Source organism: Sturnira hondurensis, unplaced genomic scaffold (genome assembly GCF_014824575.4).
Source record: "Sturnira hondurensis isolate 20B ecotype Veracruz unplaced genomic scaffold, ASM1482457v3 Scaffold0011256, whole genome shotgun sequence".
In the NCBI taxonomy this organism is placed as follows: Eukaryota; Metazoa; Chordata; class Mammalia; order Chiroptera; family Phyllostomidae; genus Sturnira; species Sturnira hondurensis.
This window is the reverse complement of record NW_028083887.1, coordinates 10,146-32,405: the sequence shown is the minus strand read 5'-3', so window position 1 is coordinate 32,405 and position 22,260 is coordinate 10,146. Positions and strand designations below refer to the sequence as shown.

The window sequence follows — 22,260 nt, the reverse complement described above, 5'->3', positions numbered from 1 at the left end:
CTTTCTATGTCCATATGCTTTCATTTCTCTAGGGTAAGTACCTAGGATTAAAATTATTGGATCATATAGTAGATAACATTTTTAACTTTCATAAGCTCTTTATAAAGCAGTTGGACTATTTTCCACTCACAACAACATAGTGTTAATTCCAGTTGCTCCACATTCCCACCAGTACTTGGTATGATCAGTCTTTTTAATTTCAGCTATTCTAATATATGTGTAATATTAACTCATTGTGTGTTTAATTTGCATTTTCCTGATGACTAATGACGTTGAGCATCTTTTCATGTTCTTATTTACCATCTGTATACATTTTGTAAAGTGTTTAAATCTCTTGCTCATTTTTAATTCAGTGACCCATCATTGAGTTATAAAATGTCTTTACTCATGTATTTTTGTACATTTACAAGGCAAGACATTTTCATTTTCTTAACAGTTCTTTTGAAAAAGATAAAATTTTGTCTTTGATGTAGCCTACTTTGTTGAATTTTTGTTTTTTAAAAAATTATTTATTTTAATTGTTGTTGAAGTACAGTTTTCTGTATTTTACTCCCATCCCAGCTCACCCCCCAGTGCTCCCCGCCTGCCTCCCATTTCCACCCCTCTTAGTTTTTGTCCATGTGTCCTTTATACTTGTTTCTGTAAACCCTTATTCCTCTTTTCCCCTGAAATTCCCTCCCCTCTCCCCTCTGGTCCCTGTCAGCCTGTCTTCTGTTTCAGTGACTTTGGTTATATTTTGCTTGCTTATTTGTTTTGTTGTTTAGGCTCCTGTTAAAGGTGAGATCATATGGCATTTGTCTTTCACTGCCTGGCTTATTTCACTCAGCATAATGCTTTGAAATTCCATCCATCCTATTGCAAAGTGTAGGAGCTCCTTCTTTCTTTCTGCTGCATAGAATTCCATTCTGTAAATGTACCATAGTTTTTGGATCCATTCATTTACTGATGCGCACCTAGGTTGCTTCCAGCACTAGGCTATTGTAAGTTGTGCTGCTATGAACATTGATGTGCATATGTTCTTTGGGATTGGTGTTTTAGGGTTCTTAGGATACAATCCCAGCAGTGGAATTGCTGGGTCAAAAGGCAGATCCATTTTTATTTTTCTGAGAAAATCCCATACTGTTTTTCCATAGTGGTTGTACCAGTCTGCAATCCCACCAACAGTGAACTAGGGTCCCCTTTTCTCCACAACTCTCCAATACTTTGTGTTTGTTGCTTTGTTTATGATGGCCATTCTGACCAGTGTAAAGTGGTATCTCATTGTGGTTTTAGTTTGCATCTCTCTGATAGCTAGCAATATTGAGCATCTTTTCATGTGACTCTGGATTCTCTGTATTTTTCTCTTCTCTCCTTTACTCTCTTAATCCCAGCCACACTGACCTTTTATTTCCTAGTATATGACTGCTCAAAGCTGTTGCAAGGCCTTTGGACATACAAATTCCTCTTTTAGAATATCCTCTTAATGACCATTCATCTACTTAATATTTACATATCCTTTAAAATCAGTTAAAATGCCACTTTCTCAGGAAAGGCCTCCCTGAAAGATCCCATATAAACCACATTTCTCTCTTACACATTCTCATAACATGCACGTCCTTCCTTCAAAGGATTTATCTCAGTTTAAAACTGACAGTAACCAGAGGGGAGGAGGGAGAGGGCTAGTGAGAGAAAATAGAGAAAGGGCCATTAAGGAACATGTATAAAGGACACATGGGTAGAGCCAAAGGGGGTAAATTCAAGGGTGTGAGTAAGGGCTGGGTGGGGTTGGCATGTAGTGGGAGGAAAATGAAGATAACTATACTTGAACAGCAATAAAAATAAATAACTAATAAAAGAAGAAAACTAGCCCTGGCTGGTGTGGCTCAGTGGATTGAGTACCAGCCCATGAACCAGAGGATTGTTCAATTCCCAGTCAAAGCACATGCCTGGGTTGTGGGCCAAAGACCCTGGTTGGGGGCACATGAAAGGCAAACACATACTGATGTTTCTCTCGCTCTCTTTCCCTCTCTCTAAAAATAAATAAATAAAGTCTTTAAAATTTTTTTAAAAATCTGAACATTAATTTTGGAAACTATTTTTATTTTAATATCTATTTTTTACATATATAATGTCTGGTCTCTGCTAAACACATAATTATTTGTTCAGTGGATATTTATTGGGAGAATAAATGAATGGATGAAGAATAGAGAGTCCACAGATAAACTCAAGTATATATAAAATTTCAAAGCCAAAAAGCATGTTGTTTTCAATCAGTGGGAGAAGAATGGTTTTTTTAATGAAAGATATTAAGACAACTATTAATTATTTGTAAAAAAATTTAAAAATTAAAGCTAGAGTCTCAATATACTTCTTACACCAACATAAATTCCACATAGGTGAAACAAGTACAAAAATTAAATCATAGAGGTACTAGAAAAAAATGACAGAAGTTCTTTATAGGAAAACCAAGTAACAAAGGAATTTTTGTAATCTTGATAGATACATAATGGTTATATAAGCATATCAGAAAAACTAGACTGCACAGAGGAAAAAAATCATGTATTTTTACATAAAATTTAAATTTACATGAGACATGCTTCCTAAAAATTATATGTAATGTGTATCAAAAAGAGTTAGTATTTTTATAATACAAATAATTTTTCCAAATCAGTAAGGGAAAAGTCATCATCTTAATAGAAAAATGTAAAATTTTCATGAACGAACACTTCATAAAATAAGGAAATCAAATAGGCAATAAACATATGGAAAATTCCTTTCAGGAAGAAAATTTGGGAGGATCAATCAAAATGGAAAATGCACATACATTTTACTTAGCATTTTCATTTTAAATATTAACTCTAGAAATATAATCTCAGAGATGGAACAACTTATATACCAAAAAATATTTGTTACTGAAATAGAGCAGCAAAAATTTTGGAATATCTGAAATGTCCATCATAGGAAATGGTTATATATATATCCTGGTAATATGTACTTATATAAGATTATAACATAATATATTATTATATATTATATAAACATATATTGCCAGGATATATATCATATTAGTATATGCTGTATAATTATATACTATATAGAATTTATTATTATTATATAGTCATCACATTTGTAATTTTACATAGAATGAGATTATTTGATTCATTATCTCTCTCTTCTCACAAATCGTAGAATCCATGAGATTAAGGACTTTTAACTTTGTGTCTAGCAACTAGCTCATTTTTCAGGAGGCACTCAATACATACTTGTTGAGAAAATGAATGAATGAGGCCTTTCTTTATCTTAATAGGCTGGAAGTGATGGGGAGAGTATTGGAAACTGTCCTTTTTGCCAACGCCTTTTCATGATCCTCTGGCTTAAAGGAGTTAAATTCAATGTGACTACTGTTGACATGACCAGGTAAGAGAAATCAGGACAGATTTCATTCTAAGGATTGAAATCAATAGATACCAATACAATGTTTGTGTTTGTATGACATGTGCTTTATCTAGAGGCCTAACTCTGCTTATTTTTTAAAATCATAGAAAGCCTGAAGAGTTGAAGGACTTAGCCCCAGGTGCCAATCCTCCCTTCCTATTGTATAACAAGGAATTGAAAACAGACTTCATTAAAATTGAGGAATTCCTAGAGCAGACACTGGCTCCTCCAAGGTATGCATTTTACAGGATATTATTGTTCTTGATACAATTTATTTTATCGGCCTATTTATTGCACATCGAGGATTCTTACTTCTACACCTCTAGTTCCTTTTCAATGTCAGACCTCTCTTTTGTAATCTTTCTAGAAAAATTTGCATAAATGCCCCTTGATCACTCCATATATGATTAGAAAACTTTACTGCAGAATTATTTATTTAGTATATATAAAACATTGAAACTACATAAAATATAAGTAGTATATTAAGAAAAGACAAAGGACAGACTTGGAAACCTGGGAAAGGCAGGTAAATTTGGGCTCCATTTAATTTCAGCCTCATTATTTCATCTATAATGAAGTTTCAGGGCATTTATACTGATAAAAATCAGACTTCTTTTAAGATTTTTAATTTTTAAAATTTTATTTTTAGAAAGAGGGAGGGGAAGAGAGAGAGAACAAACATCAATGTGTGGTTGCCTCTCACGCTCCCTACTAGGGACCCAGGCATGTACCCTGACTGTGAATCGACCAGGTAACTGTTTGGTTCACAGGCCAGCACTCAATCCACTGAGTCACAGCAGCCAGGGCAAAATCAAACATTTTTCTTGTAGAGCCCTCAGAAGATCTTCAGCTAAAGGTCTTTTTAAAAAATATTTTACTTATTTATTTTTAGAATGAGGGGAAGGGAGGGAGAAAGAGTGAGAAACATCAATGAAAGAGAGAAAAATCATTTGGCTGCCTCTCATCTACACCCTGACCAGGGACCGAACAGGCAACCCAGACGTGAGCTCTGACTGGGAATTGAACTGACCTTTCACTTTGTAGGATGACACCCAACCAACTGAGCCACCCTTGTCAGGGCAAAAGGTTTTCTTTAATTCAGTCTGATCTTTTAATTCTACAGATTGAAAAATATTATGTCTATTATGCATAAACTTCGCCCCTTAACATTAAATATACAAAGATGATAGATATAACATTTCAAATTATTTTTAAATGCATAGCATACTTAAAATAAGAAAGTAAATTCTCTTTGGTCTAGAAATAGAAAAGTAACTCATGGTGGAGTAAGAATGAGGGCATGTGGTAATAATGCTGTATACCCCATGAGGACTGATCATGACTAGGCTTTCACATCACTGATGGCATGAGGGAAGAACATATATACCCAATACAAGGGCCAGAGACAGGAAACAGGCCTCACATAGTTAACCAAAGGCCAGAACTGCACTGTCTATGCATGAATGACAGTTATACATAAAAATGCTTGTATAGGATAGTGTCTGGAAACAGAGTCTGCTGTACTTATTTTTTATTGCTGTATAACAAATTACTACAAACTCACTGTCTTAAACTGAAACTCAGTTATTACCTCACAGTTTTCATTGGTAAGAGTCTGGCTGTGACCTTAAAGCTGCTCTTAAAAAATGAAGCATAAATCAGCCCTGGCTGGCGTAGCTCAGTGGATTGAGTGCGGGCCTGCGAACTAGAGTATCGAGGTTTGATTCCCAGTCAGGGCACATGCCTGGGTTGCAGGCCAGTTCCCAGCAGGGGACACACAAGAGGCAACCATACATTGATATTTCTCTCCCTCTCTCCTTCCCTTCCCCTCTAAAGATAAATAAATAAAATCTTTAAAAAAATATATATATATAAAATGAAGCATCAATCAATCATAAATAAATATATGTAGTAAACAAAAGTTCTATCAGTCCATAATTCTTACATAAGAAACAAGGGATACTATTCTAGATTCTCTTCTGTGTGACTATATCAGGTCTCTCTCATCCATTATTGATGGCTTCTTAGATTTTAAGTACCTGCTCCAAGTTTATTTTATAAGTATTGAGTCTTATTTTGTTCTTTTCTCTTTCCCTTATGCTCCTCTACTACTTCCTCTACTCACATTATCTGTTCCCTAATTTTCTCTTGCTCCCAAAGGCAGCTAGTGAAAAATCTATTGTGTATCTTTCCATACCTTTTTTCTAGGTTCATATCAGCATAATAATAATAAGTATAATTTACTTTATAAATATTGCTCTTATTTATCTCACTTCAAAGAATTTTATGACATCCTTTAACTGTACTGGTGTAGATTAATTTCATTTTAATGTCTATATAATAGTGCATGCCACAGATGTGATACAAGTTGCTTCTATTCCTTTACTGATGGACATTCCCTTTTTTTTACAGTTTTTTACCATTACAAACAGTGGTATAAATAGCATCCTTGTTCATATGTCCTTAGGTACTGCTGCTTTTATTCCAATGTAATAGATTCCCTGGAGCAAAATTTAAATGGTATATATATTTTAAAATTTTTACTCATTTACTCATCAGTGTATGAGAGTACACTGTTCCTAAATATCTCTATTACTATGTATTATCATTCTTTTTAAATTTGTGATAATCTGATGGGTATATTGATATCTCATTGATACTTTAATTTGCCATTTCCCTGAATAATAGGTGAGTTTGAGCATCTTTACATCTTTGGCTTTGTTCTGTGAATAACCTTGTTATATCCTTCTGATTTTTCTATTGGCTTATATATCAAACACTGCATTCAATTCTAACAACTAGAGACCCAAAAAGTAGTGGCTTAAATAAATATAGATTTTATTTTTCTCAATAAGAAGCCAAGAATGAGGCCTTGTAGGGCTGGAATGACCTCCATAATTAATGACCTGCATACTGGGGACCTAGGCTCTTTCTAATCTTGCTGCTCTGCCATCCTTCAGGTGAGGCCTACAGTCTCAAAGTTAATTCATGGTGATAATATGTCCGCTGGGATTCCAGGTAACAGATCTAACTTCCACACAGGAAGAAGAAGAATGGCCTAACACAAAAGATGCAAGCCAGCTTTAAGGAGTTTTCACAGAAGTCACACTCAACAATTTTCATATACATCTCATTATCCAAAAGTAATTCACGTGGTCATATCTAATGTAAATGAAGCTTAGAAATGTTTTTTATCAAGGGTATGTTGCTACCCTTAACAGAAAAAATGTCCAGTTGAAAGAAAGAGAAAAGGAAAGAAAAAGAAAAGAGAGGACATGATCTGGACCTTATTCTCAAATAACTGTGGTTGTATGAACCTTATTTTCAAATAACTGGTGGTACTCTGGATGACTCACTCAAGGGTTTGCCTTTTTTACCTACTTTGGAGTTTCCCCGGGGCTGAGGCAACTTCCCTGGTAGTATTCGTGGAAGGCATTTAAAGGCAAATGTATTAGCCACTGCCAAGTGGGGCAAAGAATAACAATTCAGAAAAGCAATAGACAAACTGAAAAGCCGGGAAAGAACAAGTCTATGGTACTCATGAGATATTTAAGAAAATACAGGTTTAAAAAGCTTCATGTATTCTAGGGAATCTAGAAGTCCATGCACATGCCCAGGTCTAGACCTATGCTTAAAAAATACCTGAGAAGGTCCTAACCTCTCACTTCTGGCTAAACTTCAGGCACTATGCAGCAGAAAGTGAAGGCAAAGACAGAGTTGCAAATCCGATATTTGCCTCATGGAGGGTGCCAAAATATGAAGAGAGAAAGTGAGCAAGGAATTGAAAACACATGTAACAGAAAACTTCCCTAACCTGATGAAGGCAATAGACATAGAAGCCCAGGAAGCACAGAGTCCCAAACAAGATGAACCCAAAGAGGCTTACAAAAAGACACCTCATAATTAAAGTGTGAGACATTAAACACTAAGAGAAAATCTTAAAAGCAGCAAGAGAAAACCAGTTAGTTAATACACAAGGGAGCTCTAATAAACTGTCAGCTGATTTCTCAACAGAAACTTTGCAGGCCACAGAGATTGGCATGAAATATTCAAAGTGATGAAAAGCAAGGGCCTACAACCAAGATTACCCAGCAAAGCTATCATTTACAATTGAAGAACAGGTCACTAGCTTCCTAGACAAGAAAAATCTGAGGGAGTTCATCACCACCAAACCCATATTACAAATATATTAAAGGGTCTTTTTTAAAGAGAAGAAGAAAAAGTATAAATATGAACAATAGAGTGGCAATAAATTCATATTTACCAACAAATACTTTAAATGTAAATTGATTAAATGCTCCAATAAAAAATCATATGGAGGCTGGATGGACAACAAAACAAAATCCTTACATAAACTGTCTATAAGAGACTCACTTCACATCAAAAGACACACAGACTGAAAGTAAAGGATGGAAAAGATGTTTCAGGAAAATTTAAACAAACAAACAAAAATCTAGGCTAGCAATACTCATACCAAAAAAATAGACTCTAAAACAAAGACTATATGATAAGAAACAAAGCAAGACCCAGCAATTCTACTTCTGGATATTTATTCTAAGAAACCCAAAAGACTAAATTGAAAAGACATACACAACTGTATGTTCATTGCATCATTATTTACAATTGCCAAGGTATAGAAGCAACCTAAGTATTCATCAATGGATCAGTGGATAAGAAGTGGTGCATATATACAATAAAATATGACTCAGCCATAAAAAAATGAAATTTTGCCATCTGCAATCACATGGATGGAGAGAACGTATTGTGCTGAATCAAATAAGTTAGACAAAGAAAAACAAAAAATGTATTATTTCACTTATATTTGGAATCTAAAAAACAAAATAAATGAACAAACAGAAAAGAAACAGACTCACAGACACAGAACATTTTTGACAGTTGACAGATGGGAGGAGGATTGGGGTATGGGTGTAAAAGGTGAAGGTATAAAGAAGTAAAAAATGGTAGTTACAGAATACTCACAGGAATGTAAAGCACAGCCTAAGGTATGTAGTCAATAATATTGTGATAATTCTGTACAAGGGGGGACCTCACCAAAAAACAAAATTCATTTACAAAAATTATGTATTTATTCTTATACGTTTAAACTTCAGTCATCTTCAAAGTACTCTCCATTTGATGCAATACTCCCATTGAGACATTTTTTTTCCACTGTTCAAAACAGTTTTTGGTATCGTCAATTTTGATGCCTTCTAGTGCTTATGCCACTTTTTTGTTTCAGCTCTTCCTCATCATGAAATGTTTCCCTTTGGGGAATTTTTTCATCCAAGGAAACAAAAAGCAGTTGCTCAAGGAGACATTGGATGAACAGGGAGGGTGGGGCATGGGGGTCATGCTGTTTTTTACCAAAAACTACTGAACACTCAGCATGGTGTGGGCAAGGTATGCTCGCAAGTTACCCATCATGAAATGGGCAAATACATTGAAAGAATCTTTACTTATAGCTGAGATCATATAGTATTTGTCTTTCATTGCCTGCCTTATTTCACTTAGCAGTGAGGGGGGACAATGGAGGGGGAAATAAGGACAAATATAATTAAACAAAAATAAATAAAATAAAATAATAAAATAAAAGTCATGACTGAAAAAATCTTCAAAAAAATTCACTGAAGCCAAATGCAGCCTCTCATAACAATGCCAGCTGATACACTGATACAGATGGGCTCCTAGAACACTTACTCAATGCGAGAAGCCTGTACTATAAGAAACCAGCCTATCCTCCAGAAAATAATTTCATCTGGGGGGGATTCCCCCCTCTATGGTGTCACATGGGTACTAGATTTATTGAGATTATCACTTAGTAAGTTATATAATGTCTAATTACTGGGTTGTACACATGAAACTAGTATTGTATGAAACTGTAACTAAAAAAATAAAGAATTATTTAAAATAAAAAAGCAGATGATGATTTGTAATGAGGCATGCACAGCCAATATGCACTGCACATTCCACAAGCATTGCCTTCTTATTTTACTTATTATTTTTTTAAAGATTTTATTTATTTATCTTAGAGAGAAAGGGAAGGAGAGAAGGAGAGAAATATCAATGTTTGGTTGCCTCTTGTGAGTCCCCTGCTGGGAACTGGCCTGCAACCCAGGCATGTGCTCTGACTGGGAATCGAACTGTGATTGTGTGGTTCGCAGGCCTGCACTCAATCCACTGAGCTACGCCAGCCAGGGCTTATTTTACTTATTTTTGATGTTTGTCTTTATAAGATGCAAAGAGGTTGGATCAGTTTAAATGTTCTTATATCAGAGAACTACTGACAATGAAAATCATGAAAAATTACTTTAGAACATTTACTAAACAAGTGAACAATAACCACAACTAGTAGCAACAATAAAACCTGGCGAAAGGAAGAATCTGATTTCCAGAGTTTCCACATTATAATATTCAAGTGTCCAGTTTTTGAGAAAAAATACATGGCATGTCAAGAAACCACCAAGTATGGCCTATTCACAGGGAAAAAGGAAATTTATAGAAACTGTCTGAGAAAACCCAGACATTTAATTTATTAGACAAAGACTTCAAATCAATGGTCTTAAATATGTTTCAGAGCTAAACAAAACCATGGACAAAGAGCTAAAGGAAACCAAGAAAACAGTATTTCAACAAGGAGAGATTATCAATTAAAAGCTAAAAAATTATAAAAAGGAACCAAATAGAAATTCAGGACTTGAAAAGCATAATAACTAAAATGAACAATTGACTAGAGGGTTTCAACAGCAGGTTTCAACAGATCAAAGAAAGAAAACAAAAGTAAGCATAAGTCAATTGTGATTGTCCAGTCTGAAGAAAAGAAAAAAAATGAACAGAACATAACTGACTGTGGAATACCATTAAATGTACCAAGATACATATAACGGGAGTCTGAGAAAGAGAGGAGACAGAGAAAGGCAGAAAGAATATTTGAAAAAATACTGGCTGAAAACTTCCTAAATTTAGTGAAATACATAAATCTACACATCCAAAAAGGTCAATGAACTCCAAGTGGAATAATCTCTAAGACATGCATCATAATCAAATTGTCTAAAGCCAAAGCCAAAGATAAAAAATTTTTAAATATTCTATTTATTTATCTTTAGAGGGTGAGGGAAGGAAAGAGGGAGAGAAATATCAATGTATGGTTGCTTGTCATGCGTCCCCTGCTGGGAACTGGCCTGCAACCCAGGCATGTGCCCTGACTGGGAATAAAACCATGATCCTCTGGTTCGCGGGCCTGCACTCAATCCACTGAGCTACACCAGCCAGGGCCAAAGATAAAATTTTGAAAGCAGTAAGAGCAAAATGATTCATTGTGTAGAAGAAATCTACAGTAAGATTAACAGATGACTTTTTTTCATCAGGAACCATGGAGACCTTGAGTCAGAGAGATGACATATTTAAAATGCTGAAAGAAGAAAGTTAACTAAGAATTCAGTATCTGGCAAAACCATCCTTCAAACATTAAAGAGAAGTTAAGACATCCTACATGAACAAAAACTGAGGAATGTTGTTGCTAGTAGACCCGCTCTATAAGGAATGTTATAAGGAATCATTCAGGCAAAAATAAGAGACCACTAGATTTGAAGTAACTTAAAGTCATCTGAAGAAATAAAGAGCACCACTAAAGGGTTAAAAAAGCACATGATCATCTCAATTGATGTAGAAAAAAGCATTTGACTAAACCCAATACCATTTCATGATAATACTCATGATAAACTAGGAATAGAAGGGAGCTTCCTCAACCTGACAAAGAGCAACTATGAAAAACTCACAAATAACATCATACTTAATGGTGAAGAACTAAAAACTTTTCCTCTAAGATAAGAAGCAAGACAATGCTGTTTTTCCCACTTATATTCAACATTGTTCTGGAAGTTCTAGCTAGAACAATTGTGCAAAAAAATACATCCAAATTAGAAAAGAAGAAGTAAAACTATCTGCATTTGAAGATGCCATATTGCTTATGTAGAAAATCCTTACAGGGGTGTCCGACCCATAGTCCATTAGCCACATGTGGCCCAGAATGGCTATGAATGTGGCTCAACACAAAATTGTAAATTTACTTAAGACATTATCAGATTTTTTTGTGATTATGTGTCCCAATAAATTTAATGTATTGGCCCAAGACAATTCTTCTTCCAGTGTGGCCCAGAGATTTCAAAAGATTGGAAACCACTTAAAACATAATAAAATACTATTAGAACTAATAAGCAAATTCAGCACAGTGGCAGGGTATAGATCAACATAGAAAAATGAATTCTATTTCTGTACACAGTCAATAAATAATCCAAGAAGTAAAGTAAGAAACAATTTTATTTTAATAGTATAAATAATACAATACTTAGGAAAATTTAACTAAGGAAAAGAAAGACTTGTGCACTGAAAATCATTGTTGAAATAATTTAAAGAAGACATAAATGAAAAGACATTCATATTAGTTTCTAGGGCTGTCACAATAAAGTGCCACAAACTAAGTGGCTTAAAACAAGAGAAATTTGCCTCATAGTTCTGGAGGCTACAAATCTGAAGTCAAGGTATTAGCAGGGCCATGCTCCTTCTGAAACCTGTTAGAAAAGGATCCTTTATGCTTCCTAGATTCTGGTGGTTTTGCAGCAATCATTAGTGTTCCTTGGCTTGTAGATGCATACTATCAATCTTCTGTCTTCACATGTCATTCTCCTCTGTCTTTGTCTCCTCTTAAGGTGTTCTTTTTTTAAGGACACCTACATTGGATTAATGGGCCTACCACACTCCAGTATGGCATCATCTTAGCTAATTACATCTGTAACAATCCTATTTCAAAGTAAGGTCATTATAAAGTACTCAGAGTTTATGACTTCAACATATCTTTTCTGGAAGGACACAATTCAACCCATAAAAATATCCCATGTTCATGGATTAGAAGACAATATTATTAAGGTAGAAAATACTTCTCTAAAGAAAGCTACTTATTAATTCAATCTCAACCCAAATCCTGAGAGTCCTTTAGCAAAAATGTAAAAGGCAATCTTCAAATTCATGTGGAATTGCAAGAAACCACAAATAGCCAAACTGTCTTGATAAAGGCAAAGTTGACTCACATTTCCTGATTTCAAAACTTACTACAAAGCTACAGTAATCAAAACTGTGCAGTTCTTGAATAAGGACAGACTTATAGATCAGTGAAATAGAATTTAGAATCCAGAAATAAACTCATACATCTGTGGTCAACTGATTTTCAACAAGAGTGCCAAAGCCATTCCATGAGAAATTAATAGTCTCCCACAAAAATGGTGTTGGGACAACTTGATATTCATATGACAAAGAATAAAGTTAGACCCTTACCTCACACCAGATACAAAAGTTCCTCAAAGTATATCAAAGACTTAGACATATGGGCTAAAACTATAAAACTCTTAGAAGAAAGTATAGGGATAAATCTTCAGGACCTTGTATTTGGCAATGGATTCTTAGATATGACATCAAAACACAAGCAACAAAAATGAATAAATAAATTAGACTTTATCACATTAAAACCTTTTGTGCACCAAATAATGTTTCAAAATGAAAAAAAAACACACAGCATAGGAGACAATATTTGTAAATCATGTATCTGATAAGGAATCAGTATCCATAATACACAAAGGCCTCTTACAATTCAGCAACAGAAATACAAACAATGTAATTTTAAAATGAGCAAAGGGCTTTAGTAAACACTTCTCCAGAGAATATATACAAATGGCTAATAAGTACATGTAAAGATGCTTAATGTCATTAGTCATTAGGGAAACGAAAATCAAAGCCACAATGCAATACTACTTCACACCCACTAAGACTGCTATCATCAGTAGACAAGTGGATAAAACAACTATGGTACATTTACACAATGCAATACTACTCAGCCATGTAAAGAAGAAAATTCTACCTATCCTTTGCAACAGCATGGATGGACCTGGAGAACATTATGCTAAGTGAAATAAGCCAGGCAGTGAAAGACAAATACCACATGATTTCACTCATATGTGGACTCTAATAACAAACTGAACTAACAGGCCAAATAGAGACACTCATAGATAGAGAGCAGGCTGACAGCTCTGGATTGGGGGGGACTAGCGGGTAAAGGGATCAAGCAAAAAAGAAAAAGGACTCACAGACATGGAGAACAATGTGGTGATTGTGGGTTTGGGGGGCTAGGAGAGGGCGTAAGGGAGATAAATAGTAATGGAAAAAATACAATAAAAATAAAATGTATAACCATAAAAAAGAAAGCAGAAAATAACAAGCACCAACAAGGATGTAGAAAATTAGAATTCTCATACACTACTGGCATGAATGCAGCCACTGTGTAAAAGATTTTTATAGTTATTCAAAATATTCAACATAGAATTACCATATGGCCCAGCAATTCCACTCCTATGTATATGCTGAAAATAACTGAAAACAAGTATTTAAACAAAATAAAAAACATGAACACAAATATTCATAACAGCACTATTCACACTATCCAAAAGGTGAAAACAACACAAATGTCCAGCAACTGGTTATTGGCTAGATTTGATTACTGGATTTTTGAACAAAAAAAATGTGGTACATCCACATAGTGAAATATTATTCAGCCAAACAAAGAATAAAGTAGTGATACATACTAGAATATGGATGAACCTTAGATTAGTGAAAGAAACCAAATACAAAAAAATGCATATTGTATGATTCCATCTATGTGAAATGTCCAGAATAAACAATCCAGTCAAGACAGAAAGATTAGTCATTCCAGAGGCTAGGAGAAGGAGAGAATGGGAAGTAACTGCTTAATGGGAATACAGTTTTGTTTTTGTGTGATAAAAAAGTCCTGGAACTAAATAGAGGTGATGGTTGCACAATATTGTGGCTATACTAAAAGCCACTAAATTGTACACTTTAAAATAGTTTAGATGATGAGTTTTACGTTATGTCAATTTTACCTCAATTTAAAAAACTATCCTGGCTGCTGTGGTTCAGTGGATTGAGTGCCACCCTGCAAACCAAAGGGTCACTTGTTCGATTCCCAGTCAGGGCACATGCCTAGGTTGTGGGTGAGGTCCCCACTAGGGAGTGCATGAGAGGCAACCACACACTGATGTTTCTCTCCCTCTCTTTCTCCCTCCCTTACCCTCTTTCTAAACAATAAATAAATAAAATCTTTAAACAAACTAGTAGGCCTTTAATTAAAATTACATTAAAGTTATATTACTGCTTGATTAAATTTCATTTTTATCAGAAAACATGGTTTGTGTGTTTGTTTGGGTACCACCTTATATTCTCTTTTAAGTTAAGATATATTTGTCACTGCCCTGCCTGATGTAGCTCAGTGAATTGAGGGCGGACCTGCGAACCAAAGGATCGCGGTTCGATTCCCAGTCAGGGCACATGCCTGGGTTGCAGGCCAGTTCCCAGCAGGGGACCCATGAGAGGCAATCATACATTGATGTTTCTCTCCCTCTCTCCTTCCCTTACCCTCTAAAGATAAATAAATAAAATCTTTTTTAAAGATATACTTGTCACATAACATTGTGTAAGTTTAAGGTGTACAACATGGTGATTTGATACATTTATATGTTACAATATGATTATCACCATAGCATTACCTGACACCTGTATCACGTCATATAATTATCACATTTTGGGGTGGAGACAGTTAAGACCTAGCCTCTTAGCAGGCTGAAGTTTATGATACCATATTGTTCACTATAATCATTATGCTGTTGATTAGATTTTCAGGACTTATTTATCTACTGGTTGCAAGTTTTTGCCCTTAAACAAATCTCCCCAATCTCCACAACTTGTTAACTACCATTCTATTCTCTGTATTTTTAAGTTTGGCTTTTCTAGATTCCACAGATATGTGAGCTCAAACAATATTTTTCTTTTTTTTAAGATTTTATTTATTTATTTATCTTTAGAGGGGAAGGAGAGAGGGAGAGAAACATCAATGTATGGTTGCCTTTTGTGCGTCCCCTGCTGGGAGTTGGCCTGCAGGGAACCCGCCTGCAACCCAGGCATGTGCCCTGACTGGGAATCAAACCACGATCCTCTGGTTCGCAGGCCCGTGCTCAATCCACTGAGCTACACCAGCCAGGGCTTCAAACAATATTTTTCTTTGTCTGACTTATCTCACCTAACATAATGCCCTCATGGTCTATCTATGCTGGCACAAATGACAGGATTTCCTTCTTTCTTGTGGCTGAATAAATTTATATTACATCTTCTTTGTCCATCTGTCTGCTGCTGGACACTTAGGAACCTAAGTGGCTGTCTTTGTTCTTCGATGAGATTTTATTTTATTTTTTTTCATATTGGTTCTATACCTTTTATATTAAATTATTTCTAAATATTTTATATTTTATCACTATTATAAATGGGATATACTACACATGCCCATCTCTATGTGGTTATTACTAACTTAGAAAGTTATTTTTTAAATGTTTGACTTGTATATAGTTAGTCACTTTACCAAAATAGGTCATTAATTCTAGTAATTTTTTTCCTATAGTTTCTTGGGTTTTCTAGGTATACAGTTATCTTGTTGCTTCTCTTCTAGTAATTATACTGTTTTAAAATAGTATCTTCCTCCACTTGCTAGAATCTCAAAAACAATATCAGCCATAATAGCAGTTTTAGTCTTTTCTGTCTTGTTCTTTAATGTGAAGGGTTTTAGAATCATTATTTAGAATGATTTTTTTTCTCTTGTCATAGTGGCTAGTACATTCAGTACAATGTTGAAGAACAGTAGTGATAATGACTATCCTTGTGCTTTACTGGTTTTAAAGAAAATAGTTCTGCCCTGGCTGGTGTGGCTCAGTGGATTGAGCACAGGCCTGTGAACCAAAGGGTCACTTGTTCAATTCCTAGTCAGGGCACATGCCTGGGTTCCTGGCCAGGTCCCCAGTAGGAGGTGTGCAAGTGGCAACCACACATTGATGTTTCTCTCCCTCTCCTTCTCCCTCTCTTGCCCTCTCTCTAAAAATAAATAAATAAAATCTTTAAAAAAAGAAAAGAAAATAGTTTGAACATCTCATCTTATTTTTTCTTTTTACTTTTTTTAATTTAAGGATAGTTGGTACAATCTTGTATTTGTTATATTACTTTACGGTTTATAATATAGTTATTTGGCATTTTTGTACTTTACAAGTGACCACCCTGATAATTCTAGTAATCATCTCTCACTGTGTAAAGTTATCATAATATTATTCACTATATTCCCTTCCTTTTTGTACCTATACCCCCATCTCATCTCTTCTGTTAACTGTCCCTCTGGTCTCTGTTTCTATGGGTATGTTTTTGTTTGATTGTTTGCTTTGTTTTTTTTAGATTTCACATATAAGTGAAACCATATGTTTTTTGGTATTTTGTTTTTCTCTGCCTGACTTATTTCACTTAACATAATACCCTTTAGATTCACCCATGTTGACACAAATGGCAAAACACTAATTCAAAAAGATATACAGAGTGGGGCAAAAGTAGTTTTACGGTTGTGAGTATGGGAAACACAGAGTTTATTCTTCTATTATTATTTAGTAATTATTATATAGTTTCCTATATGAACAACTGTAAACCTACTTTTGTTTCATCTTAAGTGCACCCTATGTTCATTACAGTATTATTTACAGTAGTCAAGATATGGAACCAACCTAGATGCCCATAGATAGATGAATGGATGAAGATGTGATATATATATGCAATGCAATATTATACAGAAATAAAAAGAATTAAATCTTGCCATTTGCAACAATATGGATGGATTGCCTTCTTTTTGAAATATTTGCTCTTGTTTATTGAGGTAATACTGGCTAATAACACTATATAAGTTTCACACAAACAATTGTAAACCTATTTTTCCCCACCCTATATGTACCACATCTTTTCTATCCAGTCATTCATCAAAAAACACTTAGGTTGTTTTCATGTTTTGGCTTTTGAGAATAATGCTGCAATGAACATAGGGGTACATATATCTTCATGAATAAGTGTCTTCAAATTATGGGGTTAGATACCCAGAAGAGGGATTCCTGGGTTATATGGTAATCTTATTCTTAAATTTTTAAAGGAACTTCCATACTCTTCCATAGTGGCTACACCAATTTATATTCCCACCAGCAGTGAATGAATGTTCCTTTTTCTCCACAACCTCTCCAACACTTGTTATTACATGTCTTATTAATATAGTCATTCTAACAGTGTAAGGTAATAATCTCGTGGTTTTGATTTGTCTTTCCCCAAAACATTTCACCATTTAATGTGATGCTTGCTGAAAGGTTTTGATGGATGACTTTTATGAAGTTTACAAAATTAATGAAGTCATTTAATCATTCAACAAATATTTACTGAATACTTACTAAGTATTAGGTACTACTCAAGGCACTTGGGACACATTAGTGAATAAAAAGAGCAAAAATTCTCGGCCTAGTAGACCTTATATTCTAGTTGGGGAAGACAATAAATAAGCAAGATAAAAAGCAGATGCAAACTATTTTAGATGATGATAAATACTAAGAAAAAATAAGGCAAGGAAGGGAAGAGGACAGGAGAGAGGTTGCAATGTTAGATGGGGTGGCCAGAGAAAGGCCTCACATAAAAGAAGCTATCAGAAGAAAAAGACCTGAAAGAAGAGAGGAAGCAGATCATGTGCATATTATAGAGGAAGGCACTCCATTTTAAGGGAAAACAAAGTGAAAGTGCCTTGGGGTAGGAGCTTGTTAGGCTTGTTTGAAAAACAGCAAAGTGGCCAGTGCTAAGTGAAGTATGTGAGTTAGAGAAAAGGAGGAGATGAGAACAGAGGGGTAAAGTGGGGTAAAATCACATTAGTCCATGTAGACTTCTGTGAGGACTTGAACTCTGAATCTGAATGAAATGGGGACATTGCAGGATACTGAGTAGGGGAGACACATATGGCTTATATTTTAACATGATTATTCTCAAAGCATGTGAAGAATAGTCTGGTAGTGAGGGAGACAAGCATAAGAAGGGAGAAAATAGTCATGAACTTGTTGCAGTAATATAGGCTTTGCACCCAAAAGGTGGCAGTGGAGGTGGTGAAAAGTGGACGGATTCTGGGTACATTATGAAAGGTAAACTGGCTGGAGTTGGTGATAGATCAAAGGTGGGGATGGAGAGAAAGAGAGGAATCAAGAAAGATAAGTGTTTGGCTTGACCATTTCTAGTCGCTAGTGAGGTATTTTATGATTAGGAACTGATTTTCATTGAATATATTTTTTTGCATCTATTTATGATCATATCATTTTTCTTATTTAATTTGTTAATATAATAAAATTAAATTATTAAATTATAGTTTTTAATTTTTTAAGATTTATTTATTTATTTTTAGACAGAGGGGAATGGAGGCAGAAAGAGAGGGAGAGAAATATCAATGTGTGGTTGCCTCTTGTACATCCCTACTGGGGACTTGGCCCACAACCTAGGCAAGTGCCCTGACTGGGTACATCGAACGAACAACTCTTTGGTTCACAGGCTGGCATTCAATCCACTGAGCCACTCTAGCCAGGACTACATTATTTTATTTCATGATGCTAAATGAACTTTGTATTACTTACAAGAGGACATCTTGGATGTTTATCCATCATTTCCATTCCACTTATTCCTTCATTTGTTTTGTAAGTTATAATTTGAAACTATATTTTTTCCTACTACTTATCTTCAAAAATGTATTACCACATTTTATCCCAGACTGTTAGGAGCAAGTATGGGGACCTAAGTACCATTATAATCACTGTCTCTACAGGTAAATGAGCTTTGAATTCTAAACAGCAGCTTTCCCACTGAACTTAAGAAACTAAATTATTCTGAAATTAGGAAAATACATATTCCCAATGAGAGATTTCTCGGGACCTTTGGTTTCCAGCACAATTTTCCAAAACCTTCATTCTCAGTATGATGCAAGCTATGACACCTGGTCTCTGTCTCCTTATGTGTGAATGATAATGCTGTGATGTTTCTTTTTAAGGTACCCTTGCTTGAGTCCCAAGAACAAGGAGTCCTTTGATGTGGGCTGTAACCTCTTTGCCAAGTTTTCTGCATACATAAAGAATACACAAAAGGAGGCAAATAAACGTAAGATAACTTTCTTTAAATCCCTGTCTTTCTCACTTGCTCACTCTCACATTCTCACTCAGCTAAAATAGGATTTTCCTGAATACCATATTTTGCCATGTATAATGCGCACTTTTTTGCACAAATGTTTTAGGAAAAAATAAGAATGCACATTATACATGGGTAGTACCTGAAATACCTTGTATTTGTTCTTGTGTTTAGTCATTATTTGTTACGTAAAGTTTCTTGTACCATAATATGTTCAAAAATAAATATTAAAATTCCTTTATAATATAAAAAACAAGTATGCAAATATAAATAAATAAAAAATTAATCAAAAATTAAAATGAAAGATTTTTTTCCTGACAGTTTGGACCAAAAACATGGGTATGCATTATACACAACAAAATATGGTATGCAGTATATGTTGGGGACTATCCTTCCTCTCCTTCTCTGCTCTCTTTTCTGAACTTCCTTTGCATGAAGTTTTATTAGATTTAGAACTCAAGATTCAATATAAAAATTACCAATTCAGCTCAATTATAGCATTGGCATGCCAGGTGTAAACTAACTGCAGGACTGGATTTGTTAGATGCCCCCTCCCAACTTTTCCAGTCCTGCGTGCCTTTAAGGTTTCTTAAACCATAGCACCTACAATTTCCCACAAACATTCTTGAAGTTTACTAATCTCAGGGTCATGACAGCTATTAGGCTCTGATTCCACTTTGTGATTCTTCTGTGTTGAGTGATAACATATCATTTTTTAAACTCTCCTGCCAATGCATCTCCTCAAGAAAAGTCCAAAGATATTTCCACTCATTTGATTAAACATCTGACTCTGTCTTATCAGCAGGTAGTTGACTATTTAGACTTTTAGTAGCTAGTGTAGGAATGTGTATAGAGATGTCTAATTGTGTGAAAAGTATATTGAGAAATGTATTTAATTATGAACATAATACATTTATTTATAAGTAACCCTATGACTTCATTGCCTCAGATTTTGAAAAATCACTCCTCAGAGAATTTAAGCGTCTGGACAACTACTTAAACACCCCAATTCTGGATGAAATTGATCCAGACAGTGCTGAGGAACTCACAGTTTCCAGAAGATTGTTCTTGGATGGGGATCAGCTGACACTGGCTGACTGCAGCTTGTTACCCAAGCTGAACATTATTAAAGTAAGTATTTATAGGGTAGCCTGAATGGTTTGGGCTGGGCTTGGGAGGTGCCAGCATGAATCATGGTGACCATTCTTTGTGAGGTTGTTATACAACTGCTTTCTCATCATTATGCATAGAGTATGCCTCCTTTCTCTCCTCAGAGGAGAAATCTATGATCTCCTCTGGGAAGCATAAATACTTCTTGCTTCTTTCTTCCTATATCAGGTAACCAGTTTCCACTGTCTTGTCTATAAAACAAGAATAATATTACCTATTTCAAAGAATTGTTTAAAAATTAAATAAATTAGGACATATAAAATGCTTAAAACAGTGGATAAATTGTGGGCTATTAATATTATTATGATAATGTAATGATGAACAAATTTTTATTGAACAGAGTTTATTTTTTTTCAGATCCTATGCCACATACAGAGAATATATCAAGAGATAAGACAAATTTGGGACCCTAAACACACTCTTAGTCTAACAGGGAGATACATGCTCTTTTTCTGTGCTTTGTTTTCCTGAACATTAATAATTAAATACAGCTTAATATAAATATGATTAAAAACATATAGCTTTGTCTACATTTGTACACAAAACATTAAAGTAGTAATTCCAAGATTCTTTAAGTTTCTTTTGTAGTACTGTTTATGTAGATAACATGTACACAATGATCTTGACTTTTGAGATATGTTTCTACACTCTAGGCATGTTAATGATGCCTTTTACTACCAACTGCTTTTTCCAAAACCCTAGGTTGCTGCCAAGAAATACCGTGACTTTGACATTCCAGCAGAATTCTCAGGAGTCTGGCGCTATCTCCACAATGCTTATGCCCGTGAAGAATTCTCCCATACGTGTCCTGAAGACAAAGAAATTGAAAATACTTATGCAAGTGTGGCTAAACAGTAGTTAAGACAATTCTTCCAATAGAGGAAGCTCTCATATTAGAAATATTTTTGGAAATAAGAATATGGAAAATACTGTCTTCTCTCTCCAACTCTCTTGTGAAAAAGAAAACAAACTGTATCTTCTGTATCTGACCACTGTATATTTTAAAGATCCTCATATTTTTGCTTAATTTTCTTATTTCCATGGCATAACCACTGCAACTATAGCCACTGAAATCTTAAATAATATAGAAACTACCAAGATCTTTTGCTATTTGATTTAATTCCTAGAATGCACCATGTGTAAGCTCAACAGATGGCTGAAGTTATGAAGGACACAAGTAGAGCCATAATTTCAAACTGCTGCTTAGAAGAAATTCCACCAAAATCATTAAAACAATTTAAAATTTTGTTAGATTAATATGTGTATGAGTTCATTTCTGATATGAATTATGAAATCAGAGACTGAGCATATTATAGAGGCAAATCTTGAAAGAATGATTTTTTTTTAAATCAGCTCTAGGAAGAGATCAAGACCAACCAGTCTTAGAATGGCATTCAACACTTAGAAATATGACTGCTTCTGTGTCAGGGGAGGGATAGGAGAGGGTCTAGTGCCACTGCCTGGCTTCTAGAGGTTTACCCAGCTCTTGCCCTGTTTCCAGTCACTTCACTCACTTCTCATATGCAACTGGTGCCCTTCCAGCTGTTGCCCTCATGCTGAATC

General features: G+C 34.9%; 1 protein-coding gene across 1 annotated transcript in view; it reads left to right on the top strand.

Annotated features, from left to right (window-relative positions):
* The window catches only part of CLIC2 (chloride intracellular channel 2), a 32,652-nt gene extending 10,709 nt beyond the window's left edge, over nucleotides 1-21,943 (top strand). Inside the window, exons 2-6 of the mRNA XM_037059691.1 lie at nucleotides 3,287-3,396; nucleotides 3,522-3,647; nucleotides 19,394-19,500; nucleotides 20,477-20,658; nucleotides 21,400-21,943. Coding sequence (XP_036915586.1) covers nucleotides 3,287-3,396; nucleotides 3,522-3,647; nucleotides 19,394-19,500; nucleotides 20,477-20,658; nucleotides 21,400-21,555 — 681 coding nt within the window. The 3' untranslated portion in view covers nucleotides 21,556-21,943. The remainder of the gene's footprint in view (nucleotides 1-3,286; nucleotides 3,397-3,521; nucleotides 3,648-19,393; nucleotides 19,501-20,476; nucleotides 20,659-21,399) is intronic.
* Nucleotides 21,944-22,260: the final 317 nt, after the last annotated feature.